General features: G+C 39.8%; 1 protein-coding gene and 1 long non-coding RNA gene across 6 annotated transcripts in view; one reads left to right on the top strand and one right to left on the bottom strand.

Moving 5' to 3' along the window:
- The window catches only part of LOC124214919 (uncharacterized), a 67,143-nt gene extending 60,654 nt beyond the window's left edge, over window positions 1-6,489 (top strand). Inside the window, exons 1-4 of one of the 5 annotated variants that reach the window (XR_006882231.2) lie at window positions 27-124; window positions 594-713; window positions 4,599-5,112; window positions 6,163-6,489. This is a non-coding gene — a long non-coding RNA (uncharacterized lncRNA). Of the gene's footprint in view, window positions 1-26; window positions 125-388; window positions 461-593; window positions 714-1,156; window positions 1,227-3,522; window positions 4,351-4,598; window positions 5,113-6,162 lie in introns of those variants that run through there. The other 4 variants (XR_006882230.2, XR_006882234.2, XR_006882232.2 and 1 more) reach the window with 4 other exon arrangements.
- Window positions 3,696-6,144, bottom strand: nmdyn-D7 (nucleoside diphosphate kinase homolog 7). Its single transcript, XM_046617672.2, has 10 exons — window positions 5,937-6,144; window positions 5,612-5,770; window positions 5,341-5,507; window positions 5,112-5,273; window positions 4,815-5,022; window positions 4,621-4,741; window positions 4,383-4,507; window positions 4,186-4,299; window positions 3,913-4,020; window positions 3,696-3,846 (listed from the first exon to the last, which is right to left on the bottom strand). The coding sequence occupies exons 2-10, from the start codon at window positions 5,726-5,728 to the stop codon at window positions 3,811-3,813; spliced, it is 1,158 nt and encodes a 385-aa protein (XP_046473628.1). The 5' UTR covers window positions 5,729-5,770; window positions 5,937-6,144; the 3' UTR covers window positions 3,696-3,810.
- Window positions 6,490-13,585: the final 7,096 nt, after the last annotated feature.

Genomic DNA, 13,585 nt, shown 5'->3' on the forward strand with positions numbered 1-13,585 from the left:
TTGTGCGATTTGTATTGCTACTACTACTCGTGGGGCTTGCAGCAAGGCTCGAAGTACGGTGGTCGCTTCTCTTGCGACAAAACTTATTTTCTAATCACCGAAACCAATTGCGCCAAGAGGCCGAGTAGGTATTTTAATATATACTCGTATATATTCGAGTCGGCCTGCAGCTCGGCGGCCAAACGCGATCGGCTTCTTCCATGCGGACCGATTTTTCACTCCCCGATAAAAATATAGGGGTGCAAAACGGCGCAGGGGGAAAATAGCTGTGACGTAATCTTTTTTTTTTTTTTTTCTTTACCAGGGTTCAATAACTGCATCGTGAACTTTCGGAAAATTCCGTATCAATAAAAAATTTCGCACTTTTGTAGGCGGATTACTTTGTGCTGGTTTTAGCAGTATTCGTTCGAACGAAAATACCGATTCATCGATCACAGGGCAAGATTTCACCGATCTAAGTGTAAGAAGTTCTTCTTTTTTTTTACTTTTTTTTTCTCAAACTATGCTGCAGGTTAAATTTGGACAGTTTCGAGTGCAATCGGTGATGATTTCAGTGTTAAAGTTTTTTCAATAATTCGAAAACATGGTTTCAGATTTACAAAAATTCGACAGCATCGACGGAGCATGTATGTTTTGAATACTGGATTCGTAGAGAACTGTACAAAAGGATGGAAGAAAATCGTAAACTTGGAAGCAATAAGCTTGTATTTCAAGTAAGTCGAAAACAAAATTTTCTCACGAATCGCTCAACCTGTTTTTAATATTTTTCATAAGTAGTCCGCAGCTTTATTTTTAAAACACCTTCGAATCCATAGGGATTATTTTCATTTGGAATAACAAATTTCCGCAATGTTTGACGCAAAAGAATGTTTCGTTTTTATTTCGAAATACTTTCTCTTTAATTTCATACATATGTTTTGCGTAACACAGGCGGGTATAGCAAAATTTTCTTTAAATCACATGTGATACGTACCTCGTGCTCATACGTTAAGTATACTGATAATATATATATATATATATATATATATATATATATGTAATTTATAAGCGAGCGAGCGTCTTTACACGAAAATTGCAATAACAACGTCGTTACTTGTTAAAACGTGACGACCGTACGCGTCCAGCTAAACTTACGTACAAATACTCAGCCGGACTAATCCAGATAATATTCACCTCAGAAATCCAACGCCATGCGTATAATAAATTCAGGCGTACAACGTGCCTGCGTATGTATAATTATCTTTACTTCAAGTCTATTATAATATTATGTACACACGGTGTATCTGAAATTGTAGCTCGTCTCACGATGTGTTTCTTTTTTCTTCTTTTTCACTTACATACACAACACCGATAAGTTAATAATTTTTATTGTTTAGCGGAGACGTATCCGCGGTCTGCAGCGTTTAAATCACTCGCAATATTTTATCTCAACTTCGCTTGTACTTTATTGTTTTCACGGTATCGTTATAATTTCTTACGTTTCGCTTCGACAAACATGTACCATATACCTATATACAAGAATTAACTTTCCTCCAAATCTAATATGTCAATTATTTCGAGGATAATCGATATTGATCGACTTTAGCAACGCGTGAAGCTAAACGCCAATAAAACTCGCCGAATCGTGTTCTGAATAAATTTTTTATTATTTCGTTTAACAAAGGTAATTCGTTCGCCTAGTATTTTCACCATGCATTTTGCGCGGGTCGGTGAACGATCACTTTTATCGTCGATACAATATCTGGAGCATTGCGCCGCGTCGCAATAATATCCTATAGGTATATATTATACACAAAACGCTCTAATCGCCCGAAGGGTAATTATTTTTTTATTCCCCCTATTCGGTATACTTGTTTCGAAATATGTCAGCCTTTCCAGACGCGGTTTACTTTGTGTATCTATTATATATATTATACGTATACCGTTAACAATTTCTATCCAACTAGCTGTGCACAGGATACATTTCGGGGTGTGATTAATTTACTCGTTGTGCGTGAGGATAATTGAGAATCATATTTGTAGTTGTATATTTACAAGCATATAATTACCAAAAAAAAATAAAAAATGAAAATAATATCAATCTTGGAGTTACCGGCTCGTTTCATCAACATCTGGAAGATGTGTGTAATTACACTTCGATCAATCAGTAGGCATGTTTACTCGTGTTGAAATTCTTCTCTACAACTAGAACAGATGAGGAACTAGATTATTTACAATTAATGATAATAATGAGAATTTTTAGTGATACAAACGTATATTTGGACGTTCTTAAATTCATTTTCTACCGTATCGTCATTTTTTATTACCGACGAAATAACTGTACAAACAATTTTCATCGTGACGTAAGAGATAGATTTGAAAAGAATATAAATCAGGATGACCGGTGATAAAAATTCACAAGTTTTGGGCATAAAAATAATTACCTCCCAGATAGAAAACGCGTATAGATAAAGTCTAGACGATTGTCTATAATACGTATATTATTCGTAATTAATGCATTTTATATTTCAGACGATCATTTATTGTTGGACTTTATCTACGCGTGTGTTCTATCTGGACTGTTGTAGATTATCTACCGTTTCGAGATGCAAATGCCTACAATGTAGAATTTCTTGGCAAGAAACGAAGGCTGAAAGTATAAAGAATAATTCTTATCTTGTGAAATTTGTCATTACCTCAGAAACGGTGGCTATAATATATAATGGCAATGCAGCTTGCGGCTGTTAAACATTATCACAATTGTTCGCGTTTTTTAAACCGCAGTATATTCTTTAACCGAATAATCTAACCGCCGTGTTACTTGCGAAAAATTGTATTATTATACGAAGTATATTTCCGCGCATCGTTCTGTTTCAGCGATTGTGTTATAATTGCCAATAATTATGTTAGGAAATTTGCAAATGAAAAATAGAGAGTCGCTGTTAATGAATATAGGAGATGATTGTGAGTGTAAAAAAATATTCTCATCCGGTAACGCCAGGATCATTTCTTTTTCTCCGTTTCTTTTCTTTTACATTTTTTATTTATTTTTTTTATCCTCTTTTGCGACGAACGTATTCGAAACAAGCGAGGCTAATCACGAGTCCCGAATATACGTTTGGCAGATAGTTCAATAAATTTCATAAATAAACGCTGTACAGGTAATGCGAAATATTTACGGTTGTGTGGCCTCAATTTTGCACAGCGGCAAGGTAGGTAATTGAAATCGTTCAGCGAATAGTCCTAGTCATCAGTTTTTGCAGTGGCGTAATACAACATGATGCGTTCGTTCGCTCATTCGCGTGTTCCGTGTGTTCGAGTTGAATGTCTAATTACTTTACGTTCATTCGATCCTTCATTCGTCATCGACATCATCAACATCCGTTTCTTCCGTGCGAACGAATGAACGAAACCAAATCTTTACCGTATTTCGCACAGTTGCTGTAACATTGATTGATTTACCGATATGTATGCGTCGATCAATCGTGGCGTAACGAATGTTTGATCAGATGAAATAAATGTGGTTTCACTTGATACACGAATCATTGTTTTGACTACTTTTTTGTTGAATTAAACAACATTTATTTAACTTGAAAAAATATTTCGTTTGTCATATTTGATCGCAATATCAGTTAAATTCAACAAATTCTTCTTATTTTCTGCGTGATACAGTGGAGGGACGGGTAAAAAAAAATTAGACAAATGATTTTTGATCGTAAATTCATGTCTATTTATTTTGAGTAGAAAAATATTTATGTACACGTATTATAACGAAGTTGTAATTTCCAATTTATGCAAGATTTGCGCGTGTAATAAAAGCGTTGAAATATCCTAGCTATCGGCCAGTATCTTGAAGAAATATTCAACCTGTAAAATAGAAAATATACACAGGAATCACAGTATGAAAGAAAGGATTTAATTTACTCGATTTACCTCCAGCAATCCATCCTCCGGCAAATCGGAACAGTGAACAGCATTTTGGACCTTGGTCTTTCCATACTTTGCTCTCAAGGTTTCCGGCCTCAATTGCCGCGCTATATCCTGAGAAATTAAAGTGAAAAGTCGCGCCAGTTTAGCGAATGAAATTTGACTGCCTCGCAAAATCAAGAATAAATCGTCAATAGTAATAAATTCAAAAATAGTGGACATTGTTCTGGGAATAATTGAGCTGATTGATCAGACAAAGGGGGGAAAAAGAAGACTCACAGGATCCATGGGGCCACATAACTTCCTGAATTCCGTCGGAACATCCTTCTCACGGTGGCTGTGCGTTATCTCCATCGCAACGCAGGGTCCGGACTGCATTTCCGTGACCATTGCCTATTCGATATAAACGGGATTGAATTATGTACTGTTCCGACAATTCTGAAGGTCATTATTATCGCAACGTTGAATGTTCTCACCCCATATTCGGGTAAAACCCCCTTATAGACCTCCAGAAATTCTTCGACGTTTGTGGGATCTACGTAAAACTGTTGCACAGCTGATATTGTGTATCCTGCCTTTTGTATATCGTCGATGATGTAACCTTCGTGTTGAGAATGTTATATTTTTAGTATGAAAATTTACTTGAATCGTCATTCGTCAAATAATTGTTATTTGATGTTCTTTATTTCCAGGAATCTGAATGCAAATACTTACCAATGAGGCGCGATTGAACGGCGTGCGGTTTTATTACACAGCAGGTGCAGTTCTTGAGCGTTGCGGTGTTCTTGATACTCCTGCTCCTGACCTTTTCATCAGGAAAGAAGTACCTCAATTCCTGTAAAGGTTTAAGTTCGGTTGACACGCTCTGAATTTCGCCGAGGAAAATTTGATCGAATTGTTCAACGTACTCTAGCTGCACTTTCCGAGGAATCTGACCCATGCACCGCATTGTAGACCTTGTCTTTGCCGTAACAAGCCCGAATAGTATTCTGAGCAGTTTCTCGAGCTTCCACGCTGTCCGTTGGTCCCATCAGCTCTCGCCATTTGTCAATTCCCTGTTCGCCGATAAGCTGGAGTGTCAAAATTGGACCTGACGTCATGTACTTCAGCAACATTCTGCAAAAACAGTGCGACATTGTCGGATTGAGGCCAAGGACCACCGAGTCGCAGACGCCTTGGTAAAAGAAATGGCGTTCAAAACTCACGGTAAGTCACTCTGTCCTCTATGTTTGTTATAAAATTCCTCAGCCTCGTCTCTGGTCATGTGAACCATTTTAACATTTCCTATGTGAAAGTTGTTCCTTGTTATCCGTTTCAATATTTCTCCCATTTTATCTATAGCATCCGGTTTGATTATCGCCAAAGTTCTGGAATGTTGAATTTACCTAGGCTCTAGCATTATATACAAACTCAAACGTCGAGATACCGATTTACCTTTCCATCTGATCGGCAAGTTTCGCCTTGGTCGCGCCATCTGCAAAATCCTTTATCTTTAGGCATCGTGAAAATATGTGTACCATCCCTCCGACGTAAAAATCTTTGGCAGTAATTCCTTGACATTTCGTTCGGCGTAGAAATACTTTCCTATTCTTAATATCGTACTGTAAAAACAGTGGAAAAGAAACTGATTTAATTGTTTGTCGTTCTTAGCATCATTCTTTACCTCTTGCCTTGTTGGGAATAGTATATCGATTACCGCGCTTACAATTTCTACCGTATTATCTGCAGGAAAGTAGTAGAGGAGAAACTTTTTCAGGAGCGACGCAACCGGGTCGAACCATTCGGCTTCAAAAGTATGTTTCTCGCTATAATCGGACGACATTTTCCTCTTACGTTCCTCCAAATTTACTTCACGCTACAGAGGCTAAAAAGATTTAGAATTGTTGTTTAATTGAGATGCGGCGCGATTATTCTTGGCCAATAACATGGTCAATGATTGGCACAGTGATCAGAAAAATTAAGTTCTTGGTCATATTTCTTGAGTAAAAATCACAATAAGCGAATCGATTGAGTTGCAAACAAGAACTTACGGATACACTGAGAAATAGTTTGATGCGACTAATTTATTTAACAGTCGAAATATTTTCTATTCTCCTATCAGGTAACTGCAAAAACGAATAAATTTACGATCGGAGTACGACTTGCATGCGCTTGCACCACAGCTTACACTACTGACAGTTTCGTTTCCATGACAACTCCGAATCTTGCTGGTCCTTTCATTCTCGGTACTGAATCTGTGTTCTACGATTCTTTCAGATGTGCCTAGATGCCGCTACTGTGAAAAAATATACGGATTGAGGAGCAAACCAAAGGGTTTCACGACTACACGAATGCATCTCACGTTGCCGGCAATCAGGCGCAGCACACACCGCGAATGCTGCGGACGACTCTGCGGAAATATATTTTGTTTTTCAATACTATATTAATGAAATGTGAGATTCGTTGATTCTTGACTCGAAGTTGAGTTAATGTCTCAAACTCGATTGTAATACTATGTGTAATGATGCGTAAGAATTGATCATTGATTATGACACGTTGTTAAATGTAATGAATGTAGTACAGTGATTATGTTTACCTCGGAATTTGAAATTCGGATACTGAGAGAATGATACATTGTATTTACATACTGAAATATATTTGCTTGTTCAGATTGTGTAATCGAAGTGAATTCATTGATAGTTACTATAAATACCTAATACTAGATATATCAATTTGATAAAGATATTTGATATGGAGAAGGAGCGTAGGACCAAGAGGAGAGAAATGGCGTGCAAAAAAAATCCTGCTGAAAAATGTCGAAAACTCAGGTTCTCGTTTTTTGGCTGTAACTTTTGATGCGTTGATCGCAGCGTATTGGGACTGCGCCCAATCGACTTCTCTCGCAAAATTACGTCCAATCAGTGCTACAATTAATTGATTCCAGCACTTTCCAAAATCGCGAAAATTTTCGTCAAAAATGGAAAGGGGTTAGCCTTACTTTTTTTTTTGGCAAAAAACTTTTGGTCTCAGATTCGATTTAAACGATCCTCATCCGACCAATTGAACCCTCAGGAACTCAGAAATCGCAGCGAAAAGAGCGTAGGACCAACGTGAGAGAAATGGCGAGCGTAAAAGCACCTGCTGAAAAATGTCAAAAATTCAGGTTCTGGTTTTTTTGCTGTAACTTTCGATGCGTTGATCGCAGCGTATTGGGACTGCGCCCAATCGATTTCTCTCGCAAAATTACGTCCGATCAGTGCTACAATTAATTAATTCCAGCACTTTTCAAAATCGCGAAAATTTTCGTCAAAAATGGAAAGGGGTTAGCCTTACTTTTTTTTTTGGCAAAAAACTTTTGGTCTCAGATTCGATTGAAACGATCCTTATCCGACCAATTGGACCCTCAGGAACTCAGAAATCGCAGCGTAAGGAGCGTAGGACCAACGTGAGAGAAATAGCGAGCGAAAAAGCGCCTGCTGGAAAACGTCGAAAATTCAGGTCCTGGTTTTTTGGCTGTAACTTTTAATGCGTTGATCGCAGCGTATTGGGACTACGCCCAATCGATTTCTCTCGCTAAATTACGTCCGATCGGTGCTACAATTTATTGATTCCAGCACTTTTCAGAATCGCGAAAATTTTCGCCAAGAATGGAAAGGGGTTAGCCTTACTTTTTTTTTTGGCAAAAAACTTTTGGTCTCAGATTCGATTGAAACGATCCTTATCCGACCAATTGGACCCTCAGGAACTCAGAAATCGCAGCGAAAGGAGCGTAGGACCAACGTGAGAGAAATGGCGAGCGAAAAAGCACCTGCTGGAAAACGTCGAAAATTCAGGTCCTGGTTTTTTAGCTGTAACTTTTAATGCGTTGATCGCAGCGTATTAGGACTGCGCCCAATCGATTTCTCTCGCAAAATTACGTCCGACCAGTGCTACAATTAATTAATTTCAGCACTTTTCAAAATCGCGAAAATTTTTGCCAAAAATGGAAAGGGGTTAGCCTTACTTTTTTTTTTGGCAAAAAACTTTTGGTCTCAGATTCGATTGAAACGATCCTCATCCGACCAATTGGACCCTCAGGAACTCAGAAATCGCAGCGAAAAGAGCGTAGGACCAACAGGAGAGGAATAGCGAGCGAAAAAGCACCTGCTGAAAAATGTCGAAAATTCAGGTTCTGGTTTTTTTGCTGTAACTTTCGATGCGTTGATCGCAGCGTATTGGGACGGCGCCCAATCGATTTCTTTCGCGAAATTACGTCCGATCGGTGCTACAATTTATTGATTCCAGCACTTTTCAGAATCGCGAAAATTTTCGCCAAGAATGGAAAGGGGTTAGCCTTACTTTTTTTTTTGGCAAAAAACTTTTGGTCTCAGATTCGATTGAAACGATCCTTATCCGACCAATTGGACCCTCAGGAACTCAGAAATCGCAGCGAAAGGAGCGTAGGACCAACGTGAGAGAAATGGCGAGCGAAAAAGCACCTGCTGGAAAACGTCGAAAATTCAGGTTCTGGTTTTTTTGCTGTAACTTTCGATGCGTTGATCGCAGCGTATTGAGACTGCGCCCAATCGATTTCTCTCGCAAAATTACGTCCGATCAGTGCTACAATTAATTAATTCCAGCACTTTTCAAAATCGCGAAAATTTTCGTCAAAAATGGAAAGGGGTTAGCCTTACTTTTTTTTTTGGCAAAAAACTTTTGGTCTCAGATTCGATTGAAACGATCCTTATCCGACCAATTGGACCCTCAGGAACTCAGAAATCGCAGCGAAAGGAGCGTAGGACCAACGTGAGAGAAATAGCGAGCGAAAAAGCGCCTGCTGGAAAACGTCGAAAATTCAGGTCCTGGTTTTTTGGCTGTAACTTTTAATGCGTTGATCGCAGCGTATTGGGACTACGCCCAATCGATTTCTCTCGCTAAATTACGTCCGATCGGTGCTACAATTTATTGATTCCAGCACTTTTCAGAATCGCGAAAATTTTCGCCAAGAATGGAAAGGGGTTAGCCTTACTTTTTTTTTTGGCAAAAAACTTTTGGTCTCAGATTCGATTGAAACGATCCTTATCCGACCAATTGGACCCTCAGGAACTCAGAAATCGCAGCGAAAGGAGCGTAGGACCAACGTGAGAGAAATGGCGAGCGAAAAAGCACCTGCTGGAAAACGTCGAAAATTCAGGTCCTGGTTTTTTAGCTGTAACTTTTAATGCGTTGATCGCAGCGTATTAGGACTGCGCCCAATCGATTTCTCTCGCAAAATTACGTCCGACCAGTGCTACAATTAATTAATTTCAGCACTTTTCAAAATCGCGAAAATTTTTGCCAAAAATGGAAAGGGGTTAGCCTTACTTTTTTTTTTGGCAAAAAACTTTTGGTCTCAGATTCGATTGAAACGATCCTCATCCGACCAATTGGACCCTCAGGAACTCAGAAATCGCAGCGAAAAGAGCGTAGGACCAACAGGAGAGGAATAGCGAGCGAAAAAGCACCTGCTGAAAAATGTCGAAAATTCAGGTTCTGGTTTTTTTGCTGTAACTTTCGATGCGTTGATCGCAGCGTATTGGGACGGCGCCCAATCGATTTCTTTCGCGAAATTACGTCCGATCAGTGCTACAATTAATTAATTCCAGCACTTTTCAAAATCGCGAAAATTTTCGTCAAAAATGGAATGGGGTTAGCCTTACTTTTTTTTTTGGCAAAAAACTTTTGGTCTCAGATTCGATTGAAACGATCCTTATCCGACCAATTGGACCCTCAGGAACTCAGAAATCGCAGCGAAAGGAGCGTAGGACCAACGTGAGAGAAATGGCGAGCGAAAAAGCACCTGCTGGAAAACGTCGAAAATTCAGGTTCTGGTTTTTTGGCTGTAACTTTCGATGCGTTGATCGCAGCGTATTGGGACTGCGCCCAATCGATTTCTCTGGCAAAATTACGTCCGATCAGTGCTACAATTAATTAATTCCAGCACTTTTCAAAATCGCGAAAATTTTCGTCAAAAATGGAAAGGGGTTAGCCTTACTTTTTTTTTTGGCAAAAAACTTTTGGTCTCAGATTCGATTGAAACGATCCTTATCCGACCAATTGGACCCTCAGGAACTCAAAAATCGCAGCGAAAGGAGCGTAGGACCAACGTGAGAGAAATGGCGAGCGAAAAAGCACCTGCTGGAAAACGTCGAAAATTCAGGTTCTGGTTTTTTGGCTGTAACTTTCGATGCGTTGATCGCAGCGTATTGGGACTGCGCCCAATCGATTTCTCTGGCAAAATTACGTCCGATCAGTGCTACAATTAATTAATTCCAGCACTTTTCAAAATCGCGAAAATTTTCGTCAAAAATGGAAAGGGGTTAGCCTTACTTTTTTTTTTGGCAAAAAACTTTTGGTCTCAGATTCGATTGAAACGATCCTTATCCGACCAATTGGACCCTCAGGAACTCAAAAATCGCAGCGAAAGGAGCGTAGGACCAACGTGAGAGAAATGGCGAGCGAAAAAGCACCTGCTGGAAAACGTCGAAAATTCAGGTCCTGGTTTTTTGGCTGTAACTTTTAATGCGTTGATCGCAGCGTATTAGGACTGCGCCCAATCGATTTCTCTCGCAAAATTACGTCCGACCAGTGCTACAATTAATTAATTTCAGCACTTTTCAAAATCGCGAAAATTTTTGCCAAAAATGGAAAGGGGTTAGCCTTACTTTTTTTTTTGGCAAAAAACTTTTGGTCTCAGATTCGATTGAAACGATCCTTATCCGACCAATTGGACCCTCAGGAACTCAGAAATCGCAGCGAAAGGAGCGTAGGACCAACGTGAGAGAAATGGCGAGCGAAAAAGCACCTGCTGAAAAATGTCAAAAATTCAGGTTCTGGTTTTTTGGCTGTAACTTTTGATGCGTTGATCGCAGCGTATTGGGACTGCGCCCAATCGATTTCTTTCGCGAAATTACGTCCGATCAGTGCTACAATTAATTAATTCCAGCACTTTTCAAAATCGCCAAAATTATCGTCAAAAATGGAAAGGGGTTAGCCTTACTTTTTTTTTTGGCAAAAAACTTTCGGTCTCAGATTCGATTGAAACGATCCTTATCCGACCAATTGGACCCTCAGGAACTCAGAAATCGCAGCGAAAGGAGCGTAGGACCAACGTGAGAGAAATGGCGAGCGAAAAAGCACCTGCTGAAAAATGTCAAAAATTCAGGTTCTGGTTTTTTGGCTGTAACTTTTGATGCGTTGATTGCAGCGTATTGGGACTGCGCACAATCGATTTCTTTCGCGAAATTACGTCCGATCAGTGCTACAATTAATTAATTCCAGCACTTTTCAAAATCGCCAAAATTATCGTCAAAAATGGAAAGGGGTTAGCCTTACTTTTTTTTTGGGCAAAAAACTTTTGGTCTCAGATTCGATTGGAACGATCCTTATCCGACCAATTGGACCCTCAGGAACTCAGAAATCGCAGCGAAAGGAGCGTAGGACCAACGTGAGAGAAATGGCGAGCGAAAAAGCACCTGCTGAAAAATGTCAAAAATTCAGGTTCTGGTTTTTTGGCTGTAACTTTTGATGCGTTGATCGCAGCGTATTGGGACTGCGCCCAATCGATTTCTTTCGCGAAATTACGTCCGATCAGTGCTACAATTAATTAATTCCAGCACTTTTCAAAATCGCCAAAATTATCGTCAAAAATGGAAAGGGGTTAGCCTTACTTTTTTTTTTGGCAAAAAACTTTCGGTCTCAGATTCGATTGAAACGATCCTTATCCGACCAATTGGACCCTCAGGAACTCAGAAATCGCAGCGAAAGGAGCGTAGGACCAACGTGAGAGAAATGGCGAGCGAAAAAGCACCTGCTGAAAAATGTCAAAAATTCAGGTTCTGGTTTTTTGGCTGTAACTTTTGATGCGTTGATTGCAGCGTATTGGGACTGCGCACAATCGATTTCTTTCGCGAAATTACGTCCGATCAGTGCTACAATTAATTAATTCCAGCACTTTTCAAAATCGCCAAAATTATCGTCAAAAATGGAAAGGGGTTAGCCTTACTTTTTTTTTGGGCAAAAAACTTTTGGTCTCAGATTCGATTGGAACGATCCTTATCCGACCAATTGGACCCTCAGGAACTCAGAAATCGCAGCGAAAAGAGCGTAGGACCAACAGGAGAGGAATGGCGAGCCAAAAAGCACCTGCTGAAACATGTCGAAAGTTCAGGTTCTGGTTTTTTTGCTGTAACTTTCGATGCGTTGATCGCAGCGTATTGGGACTGCGCCCAATCGATTTCTCTCGCAAAATTACGTCCGATCAGTGCTACAATTAATTAATTCCAGCACTTTTCAAAATCGCGAAAATTTTCGTCAAAAATGGAAAGGGGTTAGCCTTACTTTTTTTTTTGGCAAAAAACTTTTGGTCTCAGATTCGATTGAAACGATCCTTATCCGACCAATTGGACCCTCAGGAACTCAGAAATCGCAGCGAAAAGAGCGTAGGACCAACAGGAGAGGAATTGCGAGCGAAAAAGCACCTGCTGAAAAATGTCAAAAATTCAGGTTCTGGTTTTTTAGCTGTAACTTTTGATGCGTTGATCGCAGCGTATTGGGACTGCGCCCAATCGATTTCTCTCGCAAAATTACGTCCGACCAGTGCTACAATTAATTAATTTCAGCACTTTTCAAAATCGCGAAAATTTTTGCCAAAAATGGAAAGGGGTTAGCCTTACTTTTTTTTTTGGCAAAAAACTTTTGGTCTCAGATTCGATTGAAACGATCCTCATCCGACCAATTGAACCCTCAGGAACTCAGAAATCGCAGCGAAAAGAGCGTAGGACCAACAGGAGAGGAATGGCGAGCGAAAAAGCACCTGCTGAAAAATGTCGAAAGTTCAGGTTCTGGTTTTTTTGCTGTAACTTTCGATGCGTTGATCGCAGCGTATTGGGACTGCGCCCAATCGATTTCTTTCGCTAAATTACGTCCGATCAGTGCTACAATTTATCGATTCCGGCACTTTTTAAATTTGCGAAAATTTTCGCCAAAAATGGAAAGGGGCTAGCCTTACTTTTTTTTTGGCGAAAAACTTTTGGTCTCAGATTTGATTTAAACAATCCTGATCCGACCAATTGAACCCTCAGGAACTCAGAAATCGCAGCAAAAAGAGCGTAGGACCAACAGGAGAGAAATAGCGAGCGAAAAAGCACCTGCTGAAAAATGTCGAAAATTCAGGTTCTGGTTTTTTTGCTGTAACTTTCGATGCGTTGATCGCAGCGTATTGGGACTGCGCCCAATCGATTTCTCTGGCAAAATTACGTCCGATCAGTGCTACAATTAATTAATTCCAGCACTTTTCAAAATCGCGAAAATTTTCGTCAAAAATGGAAAGGGGTTAGCCTTACTTTTTTTTTTGGCAAAAAACTTTTGGTCTCAGATTCGATTGAAACGATCCTTATCCGACCAATTGGACCCTCAGGAACTCAAAAATCGCAGCGAAAGGAGCGTAGGACCAACGTGAGAGAAATGGCGAGCGAAAAAGCACCTGCTGGAAAACGTCGAAAATTCAGGTCCTGGTTTTTTGGCTGTAACTTTCGATGCGTTAATCGCAGCGTATCCGGACTGCGCCCAATCGATTTCTCTCGCAAAATTACGTCCGATCAGTGCTACAATTAATTAATTCCAGCACTTTTCAAAATCGCCAAAATTATCGTCAAAAATGGAAAGGGGTTAGCCTTACTTT

The sequence above is a fragment of the Neodiprion pinetum genome, chromosome 3, assembly GCF_021155775.2.
Source record: "Neodiprion pinetum isolate iyNeoPine1 chromosome 3, iyNeoPine1.2, whole genome shotgun sequence".
Taxonomy (NCBI): domain Eukaryota; kingdom Metazoa; phylum Arthropoda; class Insecta; order Hymenoptera; family Diprionidae; genus Neodiprion; species Neodiprion pinetum.

Bases quoted from the DNA above. Each gene is read 5' to 3' on its own strand.
- nmdyn-D7 (XM_046617672.2), bottom strand. From the start codon at position 5,728: ATGTCGTCCGATTATAGCGAGAAACATACTTTTGAAGCCGAATGGTTC. The intron at 4,508-4,620 runs GTAAGTATTTGC...CTCAACACGAAG, and splicing joins CGTTCAATCGCGCCTCATTG to GTTACATCATCGACGATATA. The intron at 3,847-3,912 runs GTAAATCGAGTA...TCTATTTTACAG, and splicing joins CGGAGGATGGATTGCTGGAG to GTTGAATATTTCTTCAAGAT.